Source organism: Rosa rugosa, chromosome 3 (genome assembly GCF_958449725.1).
Source record: "Rosa rugosa chromosome 3, drRosRugo1.1, whole genome shotgun sequence".
Classification (NCBI taxonomy): domain Eukaryota; kingdom Viridiplantae; phylum Streptophyta; class Magnoliopsida; order Rosales; family Rosaceae; genus Rosa; species Rosa rugosa.
The window spans coordinates 32327413-32354791 of NC_084822.1; the positions used below are offsets into that span (position 1 = coordinate 32327413).

General features: G+C 39.9%; 3 protein-coding genes across 7 annotated transcripts; 1 reads left to right on the plus strand and 2 right to left on the minus strand.

The window, feature by feature from the left end:
• Positions 1–1658: 1658 nt before the first annotated feature.
• LOC133740377 (S-adenosyl-L-methionine-dependent uroporphyrinogen III methyltransferase, chloroplastic-like) lies at positions 1659–6652 on the minus strand. Of its 5 annotated transcripts, none has more exons than XR_009861176.1 (6): positions 5914–6652; positions 5556–5633; positions 5392–5461; positions 4224–4501; positions 2473–2958; positions 1659–2148 (listed from the first exon to the last, which is right to left on the minus strand). XR_009861176.1 is itself a non-coding variant. In XM_062168329.1 (6 exons), the coding sequence occupies exons 1-5, from the start codon at positions 6454–6456 to the stop codon at positions 3830–3832; spliced, it is 999 nt and encodes a 332-aa protein (XP_062024313.1). In that variant the 5' UTR covers positions 6457–6652; the 3' UTR covers positions 2842–2958; positions 3782–3829. The 5 variants fall into 5 exon arrangements, 3 of the variants coding, with proteins under 3 accessions (XP_062024311.1, XP_062024313.1, XP_062024312.1); XR_009861177.1 differs by lacking the exon at positions 1659–2148 and adding an exon at positions 3526–3619 and having other exon boundaries at positions 2834–2958; XM_062168329.1 differs by lacking the exon at positions 1659–2148 and adding an exon at positions 3782–3859 and having other exon boundaries at positions 2842–2958.
• Positions 6653–15989: 9337 nt separating this feature from the next.
• On the minus strand, positions 15990–20334 carry LOC133737577 (uncharacterized). The gene is made up of 3 exons (XM_062165109.1): positions 19906–20334; positions 16286–19772; positions 15990–16027 (listed from the first exon to the last, which is right to left on the minus strand). The coding sequence occupies exons 1-3, from the start codon at positions 20332–20334 to the stop codon at positions 15990–15992; spliced, it is 3954 nt and encodes a 1317-aa protein (XP_062021093.1).
• Positions 20335–25100: 4766 nt separating this feature from the next.
• On the plus strand, positions 25101–26680 carry LOC133737578 (uncharacterized protein At2g29880-like). The gene is made up of 2 exons (XM_062165110.1): positions 25101–25445; positions 26567–26680. The coding sequence occupies exons 1-2, from the start codon at positions 25101–25103 to the stop codon at positions 26678–26680; spliced, it is 459 nt and encodes a 152-aa protein (XP_062021094.1).
• Positions 26681–27379: the final 699 nt, after the last annotated feature.

Genomic DNA, 27379 nt, shown 5'->3' on the forward strand with positions numbered 1-27379 from the left:
GGTGAGACTAAGTGTCGTCGGATCTTTTTTTCGGCGGCAACATAGTAGGAAAGCTGTGCTAAAGCGGGTATTTATGCTATGTTGTAATCGGGTTACATATCGAGTTATCTTTCCACAATGTCACTGCTATGTTAAAGCAAATGGAGTAGCTAATTGTGCACTCTTTGCTAGTTGGTGCTTGTTAGAATACAAGTCTCCTGTAGAGATTTCTGATATTATTTCGGAAAATACTCTAGATGCTTATTGTAATCAGGGGTTTAGGCTCAATGTCCCCCCCCCCTTGTATTCGACAGTTTCACTAATCAAGGCTTGAGGGCAGCCGCACCAGCCCTTTATTCAAAAAAAAAAAAAAATGTTGCGCTTAATAAGTATTCTTACAATTAATTATTCTTTTCTCATATTTTAATAGAATTTTTATTTTAAAAAATAGTACAAATAAACAAGCGTATAAGCTCATGCCCAAATGTTAGTGTTAAGAAGACAAAAATGTTATACAAATATACAAAATTCATCATGAACCGCTGGCCATGCCGTCTGGTTCACAATCTCGTCTTCATCAGCTATCTGCATATGCAGGCATTACCGCATTAGCTCTCTCTCTCTCTCTCTCTCTCTCTCTCTCTCTCTCTCTCTCTCTCTCTCTCTCTCTCTCTCTCTCTCTCTCTCTCTCTCTCTCTCTCTCTCTCTCTCTCTCTCTCTCTCTCTCTCTCTCTCTCTCTCTCTCTCTGGAAACATAGCTTCCTCTAGGAAGAGCAACCGCCATCTATTCTTTTGCTCAATCCGACGGCAAGTATCACAACGTCATCATCGGACAGGCCTTATGATCTCCTCGCTGCTTTGCTCTTCTTTTCGAGATAAAAGGCGAAATAAGCACCTTGGCATTGGAATTGTTTGATACAATGGGATCTGCATGGTAGAGGCGGGGGATTTGCTAGTTATGGCTGAGTTGAAGCAGCTTCTTCATGGTCGTGTGGGTAATGTGCTCGTCTCTCTTGGCTAGGGTGGAGTATGATGGTTCCTCGTGCTTCAGGATTGGATCGGACGTGGTGTGCAGGTGGCGGTGTATGGCGGCTGCTGGTTGGGTTTGTGTTCGTGAGGGTGGTGTGCTGGGCCTCAAGTTGGGCTTCCATGTTGCTAGGCTAGGGGCTGGGTCTGAATTGGTTTGGGCTCAGTCTTTTAGGGTTTTTTAATCTAGCATTATTTAGGTTTTAAGCTAACACTGTTCTCTAGGGTTACCTCCTAGGGTATCAAGAAATAAATTAGGGTTAGTGCTTGGTATCATTCCAGTGCTTTCTCTAGTAGTGTCAAGTTTCCGGCTTTGGTCTTAATCTTAGGATGTTGCATTTTAGGTTGCCCTAGTTACATTGTTTCATTTGGTTTTAGCCATAGGGTCCCTAAGGATGACTAAATCTTGTCGTAGCCCTTCTTTTAGGTGAGCTATTTGTTTGTAATGTTATTTACATTTGATATTAATGGATTGACACCTAATTTTCTCAAGAAAAAAAAAACTCAGTCTAATTTATTTCTTTCAACTACATAACCACGCCTAGTTGGCACCTTCACATTTGAATTTTTCAAATACAAAGCCCTAATTGGCTCAATTTTTTTTTTCTCTCCACAATTTATTGGGATTTGGTTGCAGGGGTGGCTGGGTGGAATCATCATATAGTCCCCGATTTTGGACTTTTAAAAGCGTTAAAGCCTCGTTTGGTTCACGGAAAGGAAAGTAATTCCTTTGTCTTTCCCATGGGAAGGGAAATGAAATTTTCCAACAATTTTCTATTCCGATGTTTGGTAACGTAAGGAAAGTTGTTAAAATTTTGTCAATAATGTAATAAAATAATATGTTGTGAGTAATAAATGCAAGTAAAGAAGAGAGGAAAGTGATTCCTTTGAGATTTGGAATGAACCACTTCCCCCCTTATTTTCCCTTCATTCAGGAAACGATTTCCTTTCTTTTTGCATCCCAAACGCCGGTTTCCTTTCCTGATGCTTCCTTTCCGCGAACCAAACGTGGCCTATGACCCGAGGACAGTCGATCAAGACCTTAGATTCCTTTGTTTGGCCATTATAATGATCTGTAGTTTCAACTTCCTCGTGCGCCCGGTAACCAAAGAAGGAACCACCAATTCACACGACCATGAAAACCTGCAGACAGTTTCGTCATTCAGAATTAGCTGACCAAAGAAATTTCAAAATGACAAAAGCTGCTGCAGCTAACCCTAGTTAATTCAAGAACATGACCATAATTCCAGGAAGTTTTATTTAAACTCATTACCAACAGGCTTCATCAATATGAAACTCGTTTCCGGTGCGTCTTCTGTAGTTTTATGTATGGTTCCAAATTCACAAAGAAATCTATTGATGATTGTGATATGAAATGGAAACACAAGACTTGCAACGAAATCTGATCACAACATCAAATCATTGAAATAACTTGCAAAATTTTTCGTAGGTTTCGATTGAAACAACCTCAGAACAAAAGGCTCGTTTTTCTGTCTGCCAGTGAACAAAAATCCAGCTCCCTCTTCCACTTCAGTGCATGAAATTCTTTCTTTCCCGCACAAGGGCATCGAACAATGTTATAGCACAACCCAGCACTGTTTGTAAACAATTAGCTCCTCGAAACAGTATCTGCCCCCAAAAAAGAAGCAGCTAACTCACCTGATCTTAAGCAAGATCATCCTCCACCATTCAAAGTGATTTGAAATTGAGCTGGAAGTCCAAATTACGAAAACTTTGAGCAGTGAACCAAAGTTCTGAAGTCAAAGTGGATGAGGTTATCTTGTCGCATTACTCAATTGTGTCTTATATGGCTCCAACAAGAGAGACCACTTCATTCAAATTATGTGGCCACAATGGTGAAAGTGCAACTACTTTCCCAATGACGATGAGCGTTGGTGATACTAACTCTGCTGATGTAATTTCATTGGCAAGATCCTTCAGTTCTGCAAAGACCTGTATGCATGCAAAGTCAACAATATAAATCAGTTAGGTTGACTGCAAATGAAAACTGGAAATGAGCAAGCTGATTATGAGTATGCAAAGGCATCCAATTGATCTGGCTAATTAGGTTGACTGTAAGCTAAGGACGGATTCCCCTGGGAGGATTATGAGAATATAATAACTACCCATTCAAGTGGCTTGCCTTTATTTATATATGCAAATAATTGTTACCACTCTTGCTTACAATTTGTTAATATAGGACTAATTTTTATTTTCTATCAGCCTATTTCCCATTAAAAATTCTTCAATCAGAGGAGGAAGCCAAGTTTTTATCAAAAACCAGGAAGGAATAACATCAGGGGAGTAATACCTGAGCATATTGGAAATATATGATTTTGATTGCCAATGAACTGCTTAAATAGTACTGTGTTATCATTTTAAGAATAATTGACTGCTTTCAAAAAAGAAAAAAAAAATTGTATATATACAGTTTCCAAAAATGCGTTGCAACAGATGTCTTTTCGATCAACATAATTTTCATTGTCTTAATAAAATGCAAGCTTAATGTTTGATAGTTACCTTTTGTTTCAGGTTTTTAGTCGAGAACTTCTACAAGTTAATTTATTGTGACTGGTGCAATGAGATATATATAGATGAATTAGCAGCTGCATATCTAAAACAAATCAAAGAATATGGTATAAGTGAATAACTATTGATTTGCATAGATTTTTTTTCTTTCACCAATGAATTTGATACACAATTGGTTAACTGCATCAAAGCATGCATATCTTTACTAATTTTTTACAGACTATTATTTTTGCCTGAAAATGCTCACTTTCAAGAATCAAACCTCAAATCCATGACACAATAAATCCTGGAGCAATTAGTTGTTGCAGAAGACAATTGCCCAAATCTACAACAAAAGATAGAGAATGGATGGCAAACAACCTTTCCAATAAAAGCATCATGTATTGTTACACAGTTTAAGATAAACGTCTAAGCAAAAATACTTAATTTGACTTAGGTAAAGATGCTTGCTAAACTTCTCCGCATTGTTGAATGACACAGTCACTGTCCATGACAGTCCTATCCTATTTGCCAGAGATGATATGTATAATTGCTGACGGTATTTAAATATTTCCTACATGCAATATACAAAACATAGTTCTCCCAGGCCATCAGTTTAAAAATTAACGAGGTCTTAAGAATAACTATGATTAGGTAAAGAGATGGACACAGTTCGAATGCAACAGTCTCCAACTGAAAGAACATCTTACCATGCGCTGTTGAGGTGTGGTCCCTCGCTCAATTGCAACAGCTGGTGTTGTCGGTGGCAGACCATGAGGGACCAACTTTTGAGCAAGAGAAGGGAGAGTCGACAAACCCATGTATACCACCAAGGTCGAATCAGGGTCAGCTGCATTCTCTGTCACAAAAAGAGGATCTGTTCCTCCCTTCCTGGAGTGCCCGGTCAGAAATCTTACACTATTTGCAACACCTCTATGAGTTAATGGGATCCCAAGCTCTGCTGCTATCCCAGAAGCAGCAGTGATACCTGGAAAGTAATAAAAGATTTTGATCATATAGACAAGTCTCCATCAGGCGATCTTTTTCACTGTCTGAAAAAAGCTTCACCGTTCAGAAAATCATTTCAAAGCCAAAGAAGGATGCACAATTTGCTAAATCAGAAAATAGCCAGATTTTAAATGGAAGCCTTCTGCCTTATAGCTAAAGGCAAACTGATGAAAACTCCCGTAGTTTTTCCTCAATGGAAAGTAATCCCACATGTGAACTGCATTACCTTGCCATTTTATTTTGTTTATCTGTTTATTTTCTTTCACGAGTGTTCCCAGCCCCTGCTTGGAACTTAAGGGCTTTCAGTATATAGAAATTAAGAAAAGACTCATACCAATCGCAGGTACCTTCTTTCTATATGGCAGAGGCTAGGATTTTCACCCCTTTTTAAGAGGAAACTTATATGAAAACAGGAAGTATTATCAAAATTTGCCAGCAGTCCACAGAATATGAAAACTCTACAACTCTTTACGATTAACAGGTTACATAAAACATGATAATCAACAAACACCATCAACCAAAAATTACACAAAACAAGACCTCCAAACTGCAAACAAACATAAAGCTAAGAAAAGCCAGTAGACAATGAGGACAAACTAAAATTGAATCAAAACAACAGACTGTTAAGGAACCACTTGAAGGGAAAAAAAAGTCTCGCTTAGATATCAATTGCCACTGCTGACAATGTTGGATATTCTGAACAATATAATTAAATTTTTATTGATGTTTCTTCGGTTAGATACTGACCATACTCACTTTGAAAGAAATAGGTAACTAATGGACCCACCTAAGTTCATGAGACATTCAAATATTTTCATAAGAAGGCTCAACTAAATAACAGAATTTACTAATACTGATTCATTATTGTACCAGGAATAACTTGCACTTGAATTCCTTGCTGTTGCAAAAAATCCATCTCCTCTCCACCCCTTCCAAACACCTAAAAGAAAAACAAAATGCTTCATTATGAATGTAATAAATTCGATATGTAAGGAATCACCATAACTTTTTGAAGATAAAATCTAAGAACTCACCAGTGGATCCCCTCCTTTTAATCTCACAACAGTAGCTCCGGCTTCAGCAAAACTCAGTAGCAATTCATGTATCTCCTCCTGAAATGCGAACAAAAGGATCCAATTACTTAACGGTTCCACAAAAGCCAAATTCATTAACCTTAACAATCATGATCACAAAATAAAATGCTTTGACTAGAACTCCAATGCAATTCATAAGACTTTACAATCATTACCACAAACCCAAATGCCCGTTTCACCCAGTTACACAAAGATTTAAAATTTACAGTTGGGGAATGCACCCAATTAGAAATCAAAGCAAAATTTGGTTTTGGTTTTGGCTAAGTAGAAGATATGGTAATAAAGATTAGAGCTTCACCTGGGTTCTGCTATGGTACCCAGCAGTCTTGCCCACATAGACAAGTCTAGCATCAGAGGCAACAAAATCCAACACATCATTGGACACCAACCTATCATACAACAATAAATCAGCACTCTGAATAACTCTGACAGCCTTCAATGTCAGGAGTTCAGGGTCCCCAGGGCCAGTGCCCACCAAGAAGACATTGCCAGGCCCACACTTGCCTCCACCACACCCTCCTTCCCTCTCTCTCTTCTCTCGCAGCACCTGAAGCAGCTTTCTCAGTTCTGGTAGCTGCAAAGCAATGTCATTCTGCCTTGTGAAATCAGAATCAGAATCAGGAGGGAGAGAGATTAGAGTGGGTTGCTCCAATTGGTTATTGTATAGCCACCGGTCTCTCTGGTACCTCTCAATAGAATGCTTCTCTGTAAAAGGAGAAGTGTAAGAAGGGGAGTTGAAGTGTAGAGAGCAAATGGGTTGAGGGTTTAAGCAGTTGGGTTTTCTGAAATGGGTGGAAGACAAAGAGGAAGACAGAGATTGAAGCCTACTCACAAGAGCCATGATTCAGACTGGAATGGAGGAGAATTAGTGTTTGTGTTTATGTTGCGAATATAGCATTGAGGTTGGGAAGACCGGAAGAGCATCGGAGTTTTGAGTAGGAATAAGGGCACATGTGAGACTCCTGAGAGACGAGAAGGCCAAATTTGTTTTGCCTTTGAGGTTTGAGAGGGGTACTTTTCCCCTTTGCTGCTGTATTGGGCCGTCTTTGCTCACATGGTACATTATTCTTCGTATTTTATTATAGCCTTTCCCCAGCCACGGGCTAACTGACCTTTATATTATTTTTTGGTACATAAAATGGTGACCGAGTGAGCTATCACTTCGGGCCGAAAGTAACTTGGGTATATCCCTTTCTCAAGGGATGTTTTTTACAAACTGGGGCGAACCAGAGACCTCCTATTACCGGGAGAAGCTCTGCACTGTCCGCCCCACTTGCAGCATAGCATGCTTCCACTAGACCAGCTTTATTAAAAATGTCAACCCCCAAGAAAGCCGATCCTAGGAACCAAAAGGCAACAGGACAACCAAACCTTGTCTGGCAGCAACCCATAATCGGAGTAGCAAAAATAAAAGCTGACGACAACTGCCGCCAGATGAGAGGAAATAACACGAATGTTTTCTCTCTAGCTACGCTCTCTGTGCGGCTAGAGTTTTATGAAAATAGTGAAAACTTGTCCATTCTAATATTAACATATGATCTTATTTCTAATACGGTAATACCTTAAGTTAAGTTAAGGAGATACGAGAGCTTCTCTCTCTCTAAAACCCAGAGAGAGAAAAAAGATATGAAAACCAATCCTCCTTCCCCTTCTCTCTTGCCCAGATCTTGATTCATCCATATATAGATCGATGGCTTGAGATTCGAGGGAGGCCTCTCTTGTTCGGGCTGTATCACGTTTCCCTTCCTTCTCTGTTCCTCATCACCTTCCTCAAGCTTTTCCAAATTCTTTCTCACTCTTGTGGTGATATTTTGTACATTTTGTGGTAAATTCCTGGCTATATCCAGAACCATGTTCCCCATATTTTGTTAGCTTTTGTTTCAGGTTTTTAGTCGAGAACTTCTACAAAGTTAATTTATTGTGACTGGTGCAATGAAAATATATAGATGAATTGGCAGCTGCATATCTAAAACAAATCAAAGAATATGGTATAATTGTATAACTACTGATTTTCATAGATTTTTTTTTCTTTCACTAATGATTTTGATACATCAATTGGTTAACTGCATCAAAGCATGCTTCTTTTTTACTAATTGTTTACAGATGATACAATTATTTTTGCCTGAAAATGCTCACTTTCAAGAATCAAACCTCAAATCCATGACACACTTAAATCTTGGAACATTTAAGTGTTGCAGAAGGCAATTGCCCATATGTACAACAAAAGATAGAGAATGGGTGGCAAAAAATCTTTTCAATAAAAGCATCATGTATAGTTCTGTAGTTTAAAAAAAATGTCTAAGCAAAAATACTTAATTTGACTTGGGTAAAGATGATTGTTAAACTTCTCCGAATTGTTGAATGACATATTCACTGTCCATGACAGTCCTATCCTATTTGCCATAATTGGTGAGGGGCATTTAAATATTTCCTACATGCAATACACAAAACAAAGTTCTCCCAAGCCATCAGTTTAATAATTAAAGGGAGAGGTCTCAAAAAAAAAAGAATAACTATGGTCAGGTAAAGAGTTGGACACAGTTCGAAGTTTATATCTTTACAGTAAAAGTTCTTTAATTATTATGTATTTAAAATTTTTATATACAATTTCTTTTATGAATTTCATCAATTATTAATATTTTTTTACGATATTTCTTCCATTTATTTCATCAATTATTAATTTATGTATTCATTGGGTCCTTAAGGATGTCTAGAAAAATTATTATCTTATTCATGTAGGTTCCTAGTAATATACACTAGTCCCGAGCCAAGATTGGAGAAATAAATTGAGGTTATTAATTTATTGAACATTCATTTATAGATGTTTTACAGTAATACAACTATAGAATTGAGAAGAAGAAAAATATGATACTAAATCTTCACTTTATAAAAATAAATAAATAAATAAAACAATACACTTTTTAGTTTTTTTTTTTTTTTTTTAAATAGAAGTTGATTGCATTAGTAATCAAGTCATAAAGACAGACCAGAGTCTAACAGAACTTACATAAGAAATCCCGGAACAAACCGGGTAACCTATCTAAGCCACAAACTAAACTCATTAAATTCTAAAGGGACGCTCGCTGAACAGCAAGACTAATCTCGCTCTCTAAGGAAATTATATTCATCTAGTCTAATCTGCCAATCACGCAATTGTAGTACAAATATCAACTAGAAACGTCTTAGAAAGCCTATAGAAATTACCCCTACATCAAAAGGCTTGAGTCCAGAATGTCTAAGAGCTTAGAGAACTCAAGAAAGGGATAGTCCCTCCCCTATAGGGTTGGAACCAACACCTTTCTCAACCTCCTCAGTAGCCAACAACCTCGGCATCAGGTTGCTCCTCGGGCCCTTCTGGAGATTCTGCAGTATAAAGCCCAAATTGAGCCCCCTACAAACAAGCCCAATCAAAGACAGCGGCCCATGAAGATCAGACCCAAATCTATCCACAACCTCAGGCCCAATCATAGTAGCGGCCCAGTATCCAGCCCGGTCAAACCTAGAGTTTCCCGCCGGCTTTTCCGACCTCTCTTCCTGCGTGCAGCCCACAGCCGCAGTCATCGCCAGGATAGGCAAAACAAACTCCAGATCCTGCCCAGCCACCGCCGGCGTCACGGCAAACCCTCCTACCGCCGCCACAAAGCGCTGCACACTCACAACATCACAACCCGACACCACCAATGGTATTACCTCCAGCCGCCCAGATCTGACACCGACCAACCAACTCCGACACCACGACGCATAGCCGAATCGTCGACCCCAAAGCTGCAGTTCTGACTCGATCCGCAACCCACGACCAAAAAAACACCCTCAGCTAAGAAACACCTCAACCGGAGCCTTCGAAAATCTTGGTTGAGATCCCGACGTCGTTGCAGAAGAGACCACGGACTCTTCAATTCCACGCCGCCGTCATCTCGCCTCTACCTAGACTGGAGAGCACGAGGCTCGCCGCCGCCATCACGAAAACTAATTTTCACCTTACCTGGTGACTCCGCAGGTTTCGGAGACCCCCTCGCCATTTAGTCAATATTCTTTCTTTCTATATTCTTTCTTTCTTTCTTATAATGGAATATAAAAAAACCGTTAGAAAACTAAAATTAAGAATAGGAAAAGTGTTTTTTTTTTTTTTTGAATCAAGATATAGTAGTTTCTCATTCATCTTAAGCTAGAACGGCACGAATACATACATTCTACTGCCAGCAGAACGGGCAAGTAAGAAAGTGGCATGCTATCACCACTCATTAGACAATCAGTACACACTTATTAAGAGCGAGCCTATAAATCTATGAAAATAAACATAGCACATAGACGCACCCCAAAACATAACGAAAATGGCTATTAGCTGAGGCAATCTTCCTGGATCCCAAATGCGAAATCCCGTAGAATTAAAGCCCATTAGTTTGGTACATGAAAGAACCCAAGTCCAGAAAATCTTCGTATATGTTGTGGGCACCCAAAGCTCTTCGGACCTCAACATCCATAGCTATTTGGGCCGCCAATTTTTGGGCCACCAAAATATTTCAGTCGCCCCACTACATTCAACCCTCAATTCTGCTTTGGACACTCAAAGCTTCCAATTTGATTTGGGCCACGGAATTGATCTGGGCACCCAATTGGAGTTGGGCCTCCCAACTGATCTATGCACCCCAGCCGCAATCATCGTCGCTTGCACCTCGTCAGTATGCATGGTGACCACCACCTGCGCTCCTGCCACCATCGCCGCCACATCAATCCTCACCCAACCTTCAATACCAGCTCAGATTGAAAGTCCTGTCCAAGCCTCAATCTCAGCGAGTCGGAGCCAAGACCCCTTTGACGCCTTACTCTGAGCATAGAGGAACTGTCTCTACTAGCCTCGCTCACCTTGGTCGGATCCAACCCGATGTAACCTGCGCCCTGCAATCCAGCGCTGGAAGGCCTCAACGCCCCAACACTGGAAGTGGGTTCTCCTTTGAAAAACTCCATGAGATGATCTGGGTTCATGGTCGAGCGATCCGCAAACACAGGAGGGTTGCTTTGGTTGGGTGTTTGCCAAAATAAATGGCGTTGCAGGGCCGAAGAGAGACTACAAAGTGTGGAGAGAAAGGCTCCACTTAGGGGCGAGACCGGAGTTGGCCGCCATTGGAGAACCTCGAAACTGGGGCGACTAGGGTTTAGGGCCGCCATCTTCTTTTTATATCGCATGGAGATTGAAATTGGCACTCCTTAGGGCAACTCCAACCATAGGCTCTATTTGGGGGTGCTATTCTCATTTTAGCACCCCCTTGTTGCACTATTCATATAGGACTCAATTCTCATCTCCAACCATGAGGTGCTATATGGGGGTGCTATTTTCACTATTCTTGACTAAAATATAATATGAGTATAATTTTGATGAATATTATATTAAAAATATGTTAATTTAATTAAATAAGGTAAAAATAAATAATTTAACATTTTATCATAATATTTAAAAATTATTCTTATTAACCCCTTGTTGCACTGTTTCAACGGGTATATTTTTTCCCCGTCCGATTAATTTTCTACTCTTCTGGAGCTCCAAAAAACCCGAGCATCCCTTGGTCTAGGGTTTTGAGAAATCTGCTCGTCCGGTGGCGTTCGGAATCGGTATGGGCCTGCCTTGCCGTTGATGAGTCGCTGCCGGACGGGTCTTGATAGCTACGTCGCTCGGTTTGTTCCAGAGAATGGCTTCGGCTCTAGGGGACGATGGATGTTTGGCTGGTGAGCATCAGATGTAGGTTCTATGTATGGTGGTTGGGTTGTGCGAGGATGGCCTGAGCGGCGGCGTGGGTTCTGCAGATCTAGCGACGACGGCGTGGGTCGATTGGACTGAGCGGCGGTGCGGTTCCCTTGGGCTATGCGGTGGCGAGGTGTTTTGGCCGATCCGGCGTCGACATGGTGGCTGTAGGATTGCGCGGCGACGTAGGCAGGTGTGGGACACTGGGTTTCCAGCCGGCAAGGACGTGGTCGGCGCAGCTGGTTACGGCGGAAGTGCTACACAATCACTGTGCGTTGGATCTAGGTTTTGGGCTTGCTGCAGCAACCTGCTGGACCTGGAGTTTGGGCTCTCTTTGGATGCAGCTGGGCTTCGAATTTGGGCTAGGGTTTTGGCCTTGGCCCAACACTATGTTATTTAGCTTTTGTCTAAATTACAATATTGTTCCGGTTTCAGGGACAGTCTAGGCACTTTTGTGCATTTAGTCTTTGCATTTGGTCTGGTCTTGTCGGCTTAATTCTCAGTGGATCTAGGTGTACACCAATTGAGGTCTCTAGGCAGCTAGGTTTATTGGCTAAAGAGTTAGGTTGGGAGGGCCGGATCTCTCTAGCGCCTCCGGCGTAGTACCAAAGGGGGATTCCCGCTATGTCTACGTACTCCTTGTACAATGAGTGGGTCTATTTTCTATGTACCATTGTGGGTACTACCACTATCTTCTTGTCTGTCTATAGATGGCAGCGGAAGGGTATGTAATGGCCTATTCTGGCTTGTGATGAATATATATTCGCCCTACTGGCTCGATTATTCAAAAAAAACGGGTATATTTTTTCCCCTCAATTTTCTGGTAATTTTTTAATTTTTTTGGAACAAAAAGGAAATAATAACTCTTCAATTAATAAGAGCCGTTGATAAGTTTTTTCCCCTCAAATCTGAGCCATCAAATTGAAAATGGATCTATTGAGTAAAAAAAAAAAAAAAAAAAAAAAGGGCACATCGGACCGTCTATATTTAAACCTGATCAATCAGGACCGCCGGTTTCATGACCGTTGGGGGTTCCAACGGTCAGCAGGGGACAGAAAATGCTCGCGGGCCCCACGTCTGCAGATGAAAAAGCCCTTCACCTTCTCTCTCCAGCTCCTTGGCGCGCGTGCTGACCTTCTTCCCTTCAAATGGCGCGCGCGTCTCCTTCCTTCTCCACCCCTGGCGCGTTCCTCCCTCTTTTGGGCTGAGACAGCCCACATGCTGGGCCCCATGAACAGTGCCGAGTCCTGGTCTTGGAAAAGTCTCAAATATGAGACTTCAAATGGCTCCAAGTCTTATATTTATAAGACCAGATCCACCAAAAAGCCTTGGTTGGAGATGGAAAGTCTTATAATTGGCCAATTTTGAGTTTGGCACCCCATGGTTGGAGTTGCCCTTAGGAAAAGTGTTTTAGAGTCTTATTTATTTTACTTTTCTAAGTAGTTGAATAAAATCAACTTTCAATTAAAAATAAAATAAAAATATTCCATTACAATGCTTTTAATGGTAGAGGTCCCAATTTCTAATATTTGTCCCTCCTATTTGATCCATAATGACATCTGTTGGACATGCTCTATTGTGATTCTATAATCAAAAGGTTAGGTTAGAGCATCTCCCAATAGCTTTCTTATTTCTTGTTGTTTTTTTTCCCTCTACTTTAGGGGAAAATACATTCTCTCTCTCTATCAAAAAAAAAAAAAAAAACAATTAGGTTGGTCTAGTGGAAGCATGTTAGGCTGCAAGTGGGGCGGATACTACAGGGCTTCTCCTGGTAATAGGAGGTCCTTGGTTCGAACCCCGCTTATGAGAAACATCCCTTAGAGAGAAGCCATACCCAAATTGCTCCCGGCCCCGGAGTGGTAGCTCACCGGGCCGCCATTTTTGTAACCAAAAAAAAATATATTTTTTTTTTTCCTCCAACAGCTTTCCACTACCTATGACTATTTTAGAGAAAATGAAGAGATAGGAGAATAAATCTCTATTTATAGAAAATTCTAAAATTGTAGGGAATCATCATTTAGAAAGTTTTTAATCTTTCCTCTCTTAAAATTATATTTATTTCCAGCATTAATTATTTAATTACATTTTTGGAAGGATTTTAAAATTATTACTCTATTTAATCCTGGATAGATGAATTATATATAGCAAACTCTAAAATAATAGGGAATTATCATTTCTTAAAATTATATTTATTTTCAGCATTAATTATTTAATTACATTTCTAAAACTTTAAGATTATTACTATAGTTTTTATTATATTTTTTTGAAAGGATATTTATTATTATATTTAATCGTGGATAGATTAATTGTAGGATCGATCATGGCCATCCCTTCAATAGGATCATGCAAACTAGAAAGGAAACATCAGCCAGAGTTGCTATTTTCATATTTTGCTCGTCAAGTCATTAAAGTGAGTGGCTATAAATACCGCACAAAGAGCTCAACTTGTACAAAGCAAAGCAAATTTTACCTCAATCAAATTCGCATAGATTCCTGCAGGTAGACTCATAATTCAGCAAGAGACTATGGAGAAAGCTACAGTATTTTCGAATACAGCTATCTTGGCCATCTTCTTGGTCGTCATTGCATCTTGTACGTTATGATTTTTCGATCCTTCGATATCTCAATTCTTACTTGCAGTTGTAGATCGATTAGTATGTATTTAGAAAATTACCAGCATGTAGTAACGAAATACGTGCATATCCAGGTATTATATTCTCATCAGAAGCTAGGTCCATTCCGGAATCATGCTCTACAAGTAGTGACTGCAACAACGATTTATGTATATCCAAACTAGCTGTTTGTATTAAGCACAAGTGCACATGCATGGACGTTTTTCCATCAACGAAATGGAGTAGTACTAATGCTCCTCCTTCTGAGGAGGAATATTTATGTTCCCCTGTAGGGGACTGCTATCTATATCCTTGTCCCTGGGGATATTGCCCCGTCCAAGTTGGTGCCAAATGCAAATGTGTAAAGCATAATTAGAGGGGCGGGCCTTGAGGGGTATCGGAACTAGGATTCGTACCTTTGGGGGTTAGAACATAAAAATAATATATAAAGATGAAAGGAATGTTGTTATCTTTTTATTTTCGTTTTGAGAACTTGTTAATAGATGCTTTTTCTTGGGTTTTTCACATTAATAAAGACTATATTAACTTTATTATTTGGCGTTTTAACGTTTCATACATTCTATTGGATTACGCAACAAATCTTATTGATCTTTTAAGTTTACTCTTCCCCCACCCACACCCTCCTTTTTTTTTTTTTTTCATTTTTATATGTTTGGTCACCATGATAGTGCATCGTTGTGTGAGTGGGCTAGGCTAAGAGTTTTTTTTTTTTTTGGGGGACCCCCTACATACAATTATGCATTTTCATTTTTGCAACATAAGAGCTTGAAATAACTTTCTCTACAACAAATGTGAAAATACAAAAGAAACTCAGTTATCAATTTCATAATAAAAGGAATACAAAATCGACCCTTTATCCTGATCAAATGGGACAGAAGATTCGAAATTGAGACCAGTATCAATATTTTATTGGATTTGAATGTTTTCTCACTATACCAGAAGCTAGTTGTACCATCTAAAATGGATACCTAGGTATGTCTTTTACAGTTCAGGCATTTATAGCGTGTTTTTGTAAACCATAAATATACATTGCAGGCTGAAAAGACCATTTTTTGTGTAGTGGTGATCTACGTGTCAAATGTAATAAATGGGCTACAGGCAAGGTTCTAAAAATCGGCCTAGGCGGCGACTAGGCGCTAGGCGCGTCCACCCCATTCCAATTTTGGCCTAGTCGAGCAAGCTAGCTAGGCGCTGGGCAGAAAGTCGACCGCCTAGGCGTGCTGGGCGGTTCTGGGCGTTGCTGGGCGGTCCACGACTAGGCGGCTAGGCGCTCTCTTAAAACTTAAAAACCAAATCGACGAAGAATCGAAGATAGGGTTCTTGGGTTCAAAATCAAAACGATGATGCCATCTCTCCTCTCTCTCTCTCTCCGGCATGGCTGCACGGACTCTCTATTCTCAGCCTCTCTCCCAGTCGCCGGTGACATTGTTGATTTGCTGCCGCGCTGGTAAGTCGAATTTCTAGGTTTTAGACTTTTAGTTGATTTGCTGCCTCTCTCATGAATCATGAATCCCACAATCTCACAATTTCTGGATTTAGAATTTTCAGTCGAAGGCTCTTCACTCTTCACTCTTGATTTGCTCTCTTCGACTCTTCCTCAAGCTGTGATTCTGTGAAGCTCGGTGACTCAAGCTTGGAGAAATTTTGGGTTCGATTTCTGGGTTCGAATTTCTTGTTAAGTTGCTGGGTTCGATTAAGTTTCTCATTCTTAAGTTTTCGATTTTGGGCTGTGGTGTTTCTGGGTTAGAGCTGTTTTGGACGACTTTGCTTACTGTATTTGTTTTGAAATATCAATATTTGTTATACGGGGTTTAGGCACTATGTCCCCCCCCCCCCTTGTATTCTATGATTTCATCAATGGTTATGGCTTAAGGGCAGCCGATTTGGCCCTACCTCAATCAATATTTGGCCTATGTATCTTTTTTGGATGGGAATTGAATCAATTGATTAATTAATAATTGAATTGCATCTGTTTTGGCCTCAGTGAATGGGAATTGAATCGATTCATTGATTGAATTGCATATTTGCATCTGTTTTGGCCTCTGCGAATAGGAATTGAATCGATTGATTAATTGAATTGCATTTGCATCTGTTTTGGCCTCCGTGAATGGTAATTGAATAATGAATATCAATTGTACACTTGATTACTTGTATGCTCAGTTTTTAATTATGCTATGTTTTTTTTTTTTTTTGAAAAGGGGTTTGGAACCCAGCCTAACTGGGAGGCTCAGCCCCACGCCCGTTATTATTAATAATAGTAGAAGGATGATTGTACAACGAGGGGGACGTAATACCTATACCTCGAGTACTAATACAAGAATCCTCATAGAGTACATCCTGGATAATCACAGGAGTCTCATCTAACCAGTAATCATCTAAATAATCAACACTAGCAAGGTGCGCCAATCTATGAGCGACACCATTTGCTTCCCTGTAAATAGATCGTAAATTGCAGGAGGGAATTGCACGCATATAATCTTTGCAATCCTCCACAATACAACCTACCTCTGAAAGATCTTCCATATTTCCTTGAAGTGCTGTAACCACCGCGGCACAGTCAGTCTCAATGTCCACACCATCCATGCCTTGGTGAATAATTAGTAGAAGACCCGCTCTCATAGCCTCCAATTCCATCTGGAAAGCCGAGCTAACATGGGAAAAGGGCCGTGCAATTGCAGCTAAACACACACCAAACTCATCTCTGAGAACGGCACCAATTCCTCCTTGTCCAGTTGAGCCATGGTACGCTCCATCCGTATTCAGTTTGAGTCTCCCACTCGGTGGAAGCTGCCATTTGGTCCTTTTTCTTATCTTCGTCTTCCCATGAGTCGGATGCACCTCTTGATAGTCACTCAATAATTTCGACGCCCAGGCCGCAGTGCTCAAAGGTCTGAAAGTAGACCCCCTCCAGACTGTGGCATTGCGTTCCACCCATAAGGCCCATAATAACATGTAAAAAAGCTCCCTTTGATGATTGGGTAAGAGCTCACACACATGCATTACCCATGCAGAGACATTCATAGCATGATGTGTACGTACCTTAATAGCTAATGGACCTGATAGCCAGAATTCTTCCACCACCTTACAATTCTTAAATAAATGCAAATCATCCTCCATAAAAGAGTCACAGAACGCACACCTTGTATCCACAGGCACATACTTCTTAGCCAGAGCAGCCCGTGTCGGCACAATTCCCCTATGCAACCTCCATACGAAAGTACGAACCTTGGGTGGCAAACGGGCCTTCCAAAGACTCTTCCAGTACTTTTCAGTTTCCGAACCCGAACCTCCGGACGATGATGCCCGATGTGAGATGTTTTCGGTGCAACTGAAAACATGATAGCCACTGCGGACACTATAGACACCGTTTTTGCTAAAATGCCACATCCATTTGTCATTAGGCTCACGAACGCTTAGTGGAATACTGGCAATAATGCCCACCTCCTCTGGATAGAAAATTTCATTCATAAACGAGATCGCCCATTCTTTCTCCTCTTGATCAATCAGGTCTTCAACAAGCATATCTTCTAGACCATCCATAGGGGAAGAGTATGGTATGAAACTGTATGGTAATGGAATCCAGGGGTCTTCCCACACCCTAATAGTCTTGCCATTCCCCACTTGGTATCGCAGTCCTCGACGTAGCACCTCCTGACCCTTAACAATACTTCTCCAAGTAAAAGAAACATCCCCAGCAATTGAGGCCTGCATGAAATCAGTGTTGGGGTAATACCGTGCTTTCAGAAGACGCGCAATAAGGGAATCAGGATTTTGAATAAGCCTCCAACCTTGCTTTGCCAATAGGGCAAGATTAAAATGATGCATATTACGGAAGCCCAAACCTCCTTCAGCTTTTGAGCAACACAATCTGTCCCATGAAAGCCAATGTATCTTCTTGTCCTCTTCGATAGAGCCCCACCAAAACTTAGCCATTAGGCTATGCATCTCATTACACAGGTGGATCGGGACTTCAAAACAACTCATGACGTATGTAGGAATAGATTGAGCTACGGCCTTAATCAGAAGCTCCTTGCCCGCTGCACTAAGCATCTTCTCACGCCAACCCTTAGTCCGCTTCTTTATACGTTCATTCAAAAAGCTAAAAGCTTCCGTTTTGGAAAAACCGATTTCAATGGGAAGACCAAGATACTTGTCATGCTTCTCTACCCGCTCCACATGCAGAAGCAAAGCAATCTGGTCTTGCATATCACTACACACATTTTTGCTGAAAGCGATACTACTTTTTTGGTAATTCACCCTCTGGCCTGACAAACCCTCATACACTTCCAGAATATCTTTTAACACAAGTGTATCCTCCAAGTCTGCCTTGAAAAAGATAAATGAATCGTCAGCGAAGAAAAGATGGGAAATACAAGGCGCACCTGTGCAAATCTGAATTCCATGTAATAAGTCCTCACTCTCTGCTCGGAAAATAAGTCTTGTAAGCACTTCCGCACAAATCAAGAAAAGATAGGGTGAAATTGAGTCTCCTTGTCTCAGACCCCTAGAAGGAATGAGATGCCCTCTGGGCTCCCCATTAATCATGAATGAATAAGATACTGTTTCCACACAACACATTATCCACTGCGTCCAAACAATGCTGAAGCCAAATCCCAGAAGCACATATCTCAGAAAACTCCATTCAACTCTGTCATATGCTTTACTCATGTCAAGTTTTAAAGCTCCATAACCCACGTTCCCCCTCCGCCGTCGCTTTAGAAAATGTGAAATTTCAAAAGCAACAAGGGAATTATCAGAGATAAGCCTCCCCGGGACGAAAGCACTCTGAAAAGGTGAAATAATATTGTCTAGCAGAGGCTTCAATCGATTTGCCAATACCTTAGAACCAACCTTGTAAATCACATTGCAGAGCGATATCGGCCGTAGTTGAGTTACCAACTCCAGATCTTTTACCTTAGGAATGAGTGTAACGTGGGTGTGATTAATCAGACGCGTCCGTTGTTCGCATCCAATGAAACCTCTCACGGCCTCCAGAACATCCGGCCCAACCACCGCCCAAAAGTGTTGATAAAAACTTGGAGAAAAACCATCTGGACCAGGGGCTTTTGAAGGATGCATTTGCCTTAACGCTCTATGAACTTCATCCAATGATATCGGTTTTGTCAGTTCCACATTCAACTCATCAGTGACTAACCTTGGTATTACGTCACTAATACGCTCAAACCCTATTGGAGAAGAAGAGGTGAACAAGCCTCGAAAGTAGGATAAAACAATGTTCTCAATATCCTCATCCTCCGTGCACCACTTATTATCTTCATCAAAAAGGCCTCTGATCAAATTCTTCCTCCTCCTGTTGCTAGCCCTCTGATGAAAAAACTTTGTATTAATATCCCCATCAGTGAGCCAAAAAACTTTGGCTCGTTGCTTCCAGAAAACTTGTTCACGTTCTAGCAAGTCATTAAGCTCCGACTCCAGCTCCACACGAACATTGTCTAAAGGCTCATATACAGCGGAATCAAAGAATACAGCCAGGCGGCCTCTCACATCCTCAATCCTCCTTTTTAATTCACCAAATTTCAGCTGGCTCCACTCCATCAAGGCACGGCGAGTACAATCAATTTTACTGCACACCTTCGTGAAGGGGTCACTGCCAATACCGCGGTCCCATCCCTCTTCCACAATTCTCGCACACTCCACATCTCGTAGCCATAATTCTTCAAATCTGAAGCGACGTGTCCTCCTCTTCTTCCTTTTCTTTCTCTTCTGCATTATCTCTGCATTTGACTGCACCTCCACCTCTAATTCCTCGCCAAGTGAAGCAAGGTCCTGAGTAAGGGATATGGTGTAGGGAGAAAAAATTGATAAAATCACAAAAGCCATCCATCTGCTGAGCCCCACGAAGCTGCCCCCCTTCCTTCTCTCTTCTCGAGACAATCTCGTTAAAATCTCCACCAAGCACCCAAGGTGAAGAACTTTGTTGCCCTAAGGACTTGAGGAGATCCCATGTCAAATGGCGGTCTTCCACTTTCGGGTAACCATACACACCTGTGAATCGCCAACTGTTCGCAACATCTGACATCCCAATTACGACGTCAATATGATGAAGCGAATACGAACTCAAAGACACCTCCACATCATCAGTCCATAATAAACATAAACCCCCACTCCGACTATAGCCTGTACCCTTCTTCTTTTGTTTAAAAATACAAGAAACGGAAAAAACATGCGACAAACCTAACTGGCGACGAACATCTACCATCTCCGCAGCCGTGCACTTAGTCTCAGAAAGAAAAACAATACTGGGAACATTCAGGGACATCAACCCTTTAAGCCCTTGAACTGTCCGAGGGTTCCCAATCCCTTGGCAGTTCCAACAGAGAATCCTCATGACTCGTGATGGGCCAAAACCGGACCCATCACGGTCGAGCGTTTTGGAGTACGCCCAGAACTCAACTTTCGAGCAGAAGCTAGTACAGGAGTGTTACGTTTGCCTACGACGTAACCCTTTTTCCCCCCTTTCCCATGCAAAGAAGGCCTATCATCACTAGGGACCGGCTCGGCCTGCATCCTGCCCCCATTTGCACCATTATTACCAATAGAATGGGTTTTCATGGGCTTCGGGCCCACCCCTGTAGTCTGCTTGGCAATAGTCCGAGTTAGTTGAACCTGGCCCACCATACCATTCACATACCCAGATTTGAGAGGGGCTCCAACAATCGCGGAGGTCAACCCAAGCTGATTCGACACGACATTATTACAAGATTCCACTTCCCCAACCACTGTAATCGACGCGAGATCAGCTTGGGATATTGGAAACTGAGATAGTGTTGCCCTAATTCCCGCCTGTTCAAAGGAATCAGCCGGCCCATCCGGAATAAGTAATAACTTCCCTGGAACATCGGAAGCTTCCAAAATAGGGACGTCCAACAGTCCGTCCTCCGGCAAGGTCTCTACCGGCGGTTCAGCCGCTAACATCCGCCGCCTCTTTGAACTCGGTCCCCCATGAATATCCTCCCGTACCACCTCACCATCTATTTCCATATCCTGTTCCGTCTGCCGTTTGCCTACGATCTGTTCCTCCTCCCACTCCACCCGTGATCTGGTGAAACCAATGGTAGGAAACTCAGGCGCCACCAGTGACCACCCCGCCTTCCTCGCCGGATACAGCCCATAACGGGTACCACCACCCTCAGTGGACCTGGCCTCCCGTAGCTCCTCCTGCCTAGCAAGCCATTTCTCTTTCTTCTCCGCATTGAGAAGAACGTCGTAGGTCGGCTCCGTCACTTCCCCAGACGCCCGACGGGGACAGTTGTTCCCCGTATGTGAAAGTAAACCGCAAAACAAACAAAAATGAGGAAGTCTTTCATATTCCAGATCGAAAAGTTCCTGTCCAGCCCAATTGGCACCGGGTATTTTGATGCCCTTCTTCAGAGGTTGGGAAACATCGATACCTATACGAACTCGCAAGTACCGTCCCATACAACTACCATTTCTGTTCTTCCACGTTCTCGCATAGACACCTACAGCCTCTCCAATACCTTGGCCAGTAACCTCATCCATGTACAGTGGTGGAATATTCCGGATCCGGACCCAGAAGAACTGGGTCAGAATTGAGACCCTCAACGGATCAACTTGACCATCTGTCACTGCCACTGCAAACAACGCCTTTTCGAATGACCACGGTGATCTGGAGACCACCCATTGCCAGTCTGCCTCCCTTGAGAAAGAAAAGAGTAATCTCCGACTCCCCTCCAGTTGACAAACAATCATTCTTTCTATATCTGACGGCCTCGCATCCGGCACCCAAAGACTCCGAAAGGTACTGATCAGAGACTCGGTCCGGTACGGTTTGTCCGTCAACAACTCCCCTACCAGAAAGAAACGCTGTGGGTTTTGCTTCAGGCGCTTCTGTGGTAGGACCACTTCAACCGCCTCCTCCTCCGTGAGAGCCAGTTTTCTAACAAAACCACCAATCACATCCTCCATAACTAATAAACTATTGCTCAACAGATCCCACCCAGCCACAATACAGGGGGGAAACCAGGACATTCGAATCACACAGATCCGCCGTCACCAAGGACACTACTGCCTTACACCAACCAGGCAACCCTAACTCTCCGATCGCACTTTTGGGAGAGAGAGAAGGGACGTTTTTTTATTTCCCTATTCAGTTTTTTAATTATGCTATGTTAATGTTATGGACTTTTTGAGTTTTTGGTAATTCATTTAACTTTTGAATTAGGCTCCGTTTTGGTAAACTGAATGGCATAATTTGCAAATATAGAAATGGTTGTTGAATGTTGAATACTCTTTTTATTTATATAATTATATTTTATAAAAATAAAAATAAAATTAAAAAAAAAAAAAACCGCCTAGGCCCCTGAGAGTCCTCGGATTTCCGCCCGACTAGCGCCTAGCGTTTTTTAGAACCTTGGCTACAGGATCTAGACAAGGTGGCCAATCTCGTTTCTCCTATGCCTAAGTCAATCCAGTATATTGGTTTTGACATAAAAACTTAGATGGCGAGTAAATGTTACCATTAGTGATGAAGGGGGTATCTTTATAAAAAGACTTCTGAATGTTTGTGTTGTTTATTTATGACGTGGGATGAATGGACTCTTTTTCACTATAAAGGCTTTGTCTGAAGTCTTTTGGACCGGTAATGAGATGATCTTCCAAGCGAGACTTGGCCTAGGTCCCTCGAGACAGGCCTAGTGGGTTCATGGGGATATTGGCTACCCTAACGGGATTCAATTAGTATTGACAGTATCTGGTGGTAAGCGATATGTGTGATAATAAGTGGATAGTCAAGAGTTTCTAGTGGAACTTCCAAATTTGCTCACTTAACCTCACTCTATTTTGAATTATTAAATGACATATATAAACTACTATAAACTGAGTGCTGCTGGATTGTCTTTCCAATGGCAACATAGTGGGAAAGCTGATAATATTAGAAAATTATGGCTCTGCGTGAGGAATATCTTTCCGGTGTGTCGCCGCAATTATAAAGCGAATAGAGTAGCCAGTTGTGCACTCTTCGCTAATTGGTGCTTGTTAGAATACATATGTTTAGTTGAGACACCTGTTATTATCTCGGGTTGTTCTCTTTATGCTTATTGTATTTTGGGGTTTAGGCAAAATGTCCCCTCCATGTATTCTACGGTTTCATTAATGATCAAGGCTTGAGGGCAGCCATACTGGCCCTATTTCAAAAAAAAAAAAAAAAAAGACTACTAAGGACAATAATTATACTAAAGAAATATTATATTAATTTTCTCTAGACTTTCCAATTCAATAACATTAGATTGTATTCTTTATTATTTTCCTTATCTATTTTCATTTTCCAATTTCACTACACACTCATTAAAGTATTCATATATATTTAATAAGAATTAAAACTATGATTAAGATCATGTGACATAAAAATGTATGATATACGTATTGAACTCATATTGGTGAGAGAAAATAAAATAAATCATATTATGACCTAAATCTAAGGGGGGTGTATTCAATTAGGAGTTTATAGGATTGTTTTGTATTTTAAGAGTCCTTTAAAATCTTGTGGTATTCAATCAAGATTTTAAAAAATCCTTTAAAATCCTGTGGTATTCAATCAAGATTTTAAAAAATCCTTTAAAATCCTGTGGTATTCAATCAAGATTTTAAAAAGTCCTTTTAAATCTGATGGTATTCAAAAGCCCAACGATTTTGAAAGATTTTATTAGATGCTTGATTTTGTAGGATTCTAGGGTGCTTGGTATAAATACCAAACCCTATCAGAAATCCACCCTCTAGACGTGAGATTTTGACGTCTTCTTTTTTTTTTTTTTTTCCTCTCGCACTCTGAAGATGAAAAGACGTCAAAGAGAGAAGAAGATCTGACCTGAGAAGACGAACTGACCTGGAGCTGACCTCAACCTGTGAATCTTGTGGAAATCATCACTTGTAAAAAGGTATTTTTGATACGCACCTTGGTTATCTTTGAAGTATGTAGCTTTGTCTATTGTTTTCTCTATGAAGATCTGGAAAGTTTTATTATATGATTAAACTTTTCATATCTTAATGACTTCTGGGAGTGTCTCCACCTTGGTTATCTTTGAAGTTTGGGAATATGTTACCAATATATACTGATTCAGTCCCACCTTGCTCATTTTACAATTCAGACGTATTCTTTTATGTTGATTAACTCTTTGATTCAATTCTGAGCTTATCTTGCCATGCTTTGTTTTTTTTTTTTTTTTTGATGAAGACTTGGAAATTGATTTTGATATGAATCTATTGTTGCCATTACTCCAATGACGTCTTTTGTTAGTGAAAGCACAAAAAAAGAAAAAGGTCTAGATTTTTGAAAGTCAAGTAGTGCCGAGTCAATCGATGTTGTCTTGATCAAGATCAATAGAAAAATATCCATGTATGTTGTACGACTGTCTTGGTGAATATTTCTCTTGTTGCCAGAAAATTGATAATTGATGACAGAACTCCAGTAGCACTATCCATTTTCGGAGCTTCAGGACAGAGTCTAACCTGATTATAATAATTTACAAGTTGATTTACATGAGTCCACAATGGTGCCCTGCTACCCAAAGGGTCTTACATGTGATACAAGAGAAGTAGTTCTCTACTTCTTCTTTTTGTTGTTGCGAGTGTTTTGTCTTTGAGGTTCCCTTGCTGGGTAGTTACCCATTGGGAGCAATTTTGTCAAGCTGAACTGATCTCAGCAAATTGGTGCGAGTCATGTGATTTCATCTTTTTACTCACTAGATCTTACTAGAAAGGTCGTCCACGCTATGATTTTACTCCCTATTTATTTTTCATGTGACTGATGCAAATATATATGTATTCTAACTAACATTTAATTAAGCTAGCTATGATCAGATTATAACCTTATAGGTAGGGGACTTATAGATCATACAAATATATAGGTAATCCAACTTGTGCATTTTACTATATATATATGCAGATTGTAAATTTTTTTAATCATGGTACATATTGATCTTGAAAATGACAATTACCTTTAGGAGACTATATGCTTGTTGTGACTTGTTTGCATTTGCTGTAATTTTTGAAGTGTTTATAAAGAAGAAACAAAACAATAGATTATATATACATACTAATGAAAATTTTTCTATGTATGTATAATAGAGTATTATCATCATGGTTGATCCACAACAAGATGGAAAAAAAAATGGGAATTATGAGCAGTGGACCAAGGAAGAGAGTGATACCTTATTAGAACTAATGGTTGATGCCGCCGTTAGGGGATGGCGTGACAATAGTGGCATCTTAAGTAAGCAAATAGTGGAAGAAAGAATACTTCCTGTTCTTAATGCAAAACTTGGGTGTCACAAGACCTACAAAAACTACCAAAGCAGGGTTAGATGGTTTAAAGGTCGATGGAACTCTTACTCTACCCTTATGCGTTTTAGCTCTGGTTTTGGATTTGATTCAACTACAAAGAGGTTTACTGCTTCTAATGAAGTATGGGAGGAATACCTTAAGGTAAGCTTCCTAAATACTATATAAGTCTATTACTTTATTCTCATAATATTATTAAGGTTTACAATATTATTATTTTGTTTATTGTTTAACAAGTTTTCAATAAGAATCCTCTTTTTAGAATAAAATAATATGTATCGCTGGCAGGTCGTATCGTAATAAGAAGACAACTGCAACAAAAATAAAATTTCTCACTATAGACTGTAGATCCTACACTGACGGAAAACACATTCCTCATTGAGTATCTTTATCGAGAAAACTTTTTCTTCTTGAAAAGATATATATTACGATGAAATAAAATTTCCTCGCTGCAATCAATTTATAGAGAGGAAAAACTTCCTCGCCCAAAGCTATTTATAATGACCAAAATATTTTTGTCCCAAAAACCGTAGTCCCTACACAAATGAAAAACACATTCCTCATTGTTGAGTATCTTTATCAAGAAAACCTTTTCTCACTGAAAAGATACATTTTATGATGAAACAAAATTTCCTCGCTGAAAACAGTTTATAGCGAGGAAAAACTTGGTCGCCCAAAGCTATTTATAACGACGAAAATATTTTCGTCCCAAAAACTGTAGTTCCAACGCCGACGGAAAACATATTCCTCGTTGTTAAGTATCTTTAACGAGAAAAATTTTTCTCGCTAAAAGAATACATGGTACAATGAAACAAAATATCCTCGCTGAAAACAGTTTATAGCGAGAAAAAACTTCCTCACCCAAAGCTTATAACGACGAAAATTCGTCGCAGAAAAAGTAGTTTAAATATTTTATTTATTTACATTTTTTAATTTTAGTTATCATTGGCGAGGAAATAATTAATTTTGCGACGAAATCTAGTATGTCGGAAAATATATTTAACGACTATTTTCTAATCGTTGAACTTTTTTAACGAGAAAGAAGTATGGATTTGAGTGAGGAAAGAAATTGTCGCTATAGAATAACAGCGAGACAAATTAATTTCATCACGAAAAGGGTTTAATGAGGACATTGTTTTTTCGTCGCTGAAGCTTTTCTTGACGAGCATTCTCCGACGAATTGAAGACGAAAAGAATTTCCTCGCGGAAGTACTTCTGCGACGAAATGTCTGTTTTTAGTGAGGAATTTGTTCCTCGCAAATGAGGTTTTTTGTTGTAGTGACAATGAGAATGAGAATAATGAGGAACATATGGATGACGGGGAACAAGAAGGTTATGATGATAATGAGGTTGGAATGGATGAGTATGCAGCTTTCTAATGTACATTTTTAATTGCCTTTGCATTTTTCATAATGTATTCCTTTGGTTGTCTTTACGTTTTTCCTAATCTATTTTGACATACATAATTTATTTTTATGGAACTTTTTTTTTTCAAGTCATAATAATTATTGTATTATGTTTGTCCAAAAAATTATAGTATTCTATTATGTTCTTTATTCAATTATTGTTATAAGGACAATCTATGCACTTATGAAATCCAAACAAATCTAAACAAATCTTGCTAATACAATACATTAAAATCTGTTTAAATCTGTGTGGAATTAAAACAATCCGCGGATTCTGTAGAATCCACGAAAATCCACGGATTATAAAAAATCAATCAGAATCATTTAGAATCTGGATTGAATACACCCCCCTAAGTCTATCCATTATATTTGTAAAAAAAAAAACAAAAAATGAGCTAGTAATTAAAAAAAAACTAAATAAATATTTAAATAATTAATCATGAAATACAGAAAATAGAGAAAATAAAATAAACATTAAGAAAAAATGATTAATCTTTCTTTTTTTTGCACAGCTAAAACTGAAAAAAAAAAAAAAAACACATAATAGTTCATGTTATTTTATTGTTGATTAGAAATTAATTTTTGAAACTCAATACCTTGTGTTTGATTTTCTTTTATTGAAAAAGAGATTTATGTTATCTGATTAAGGAATGAATATGTAATTATGATTTA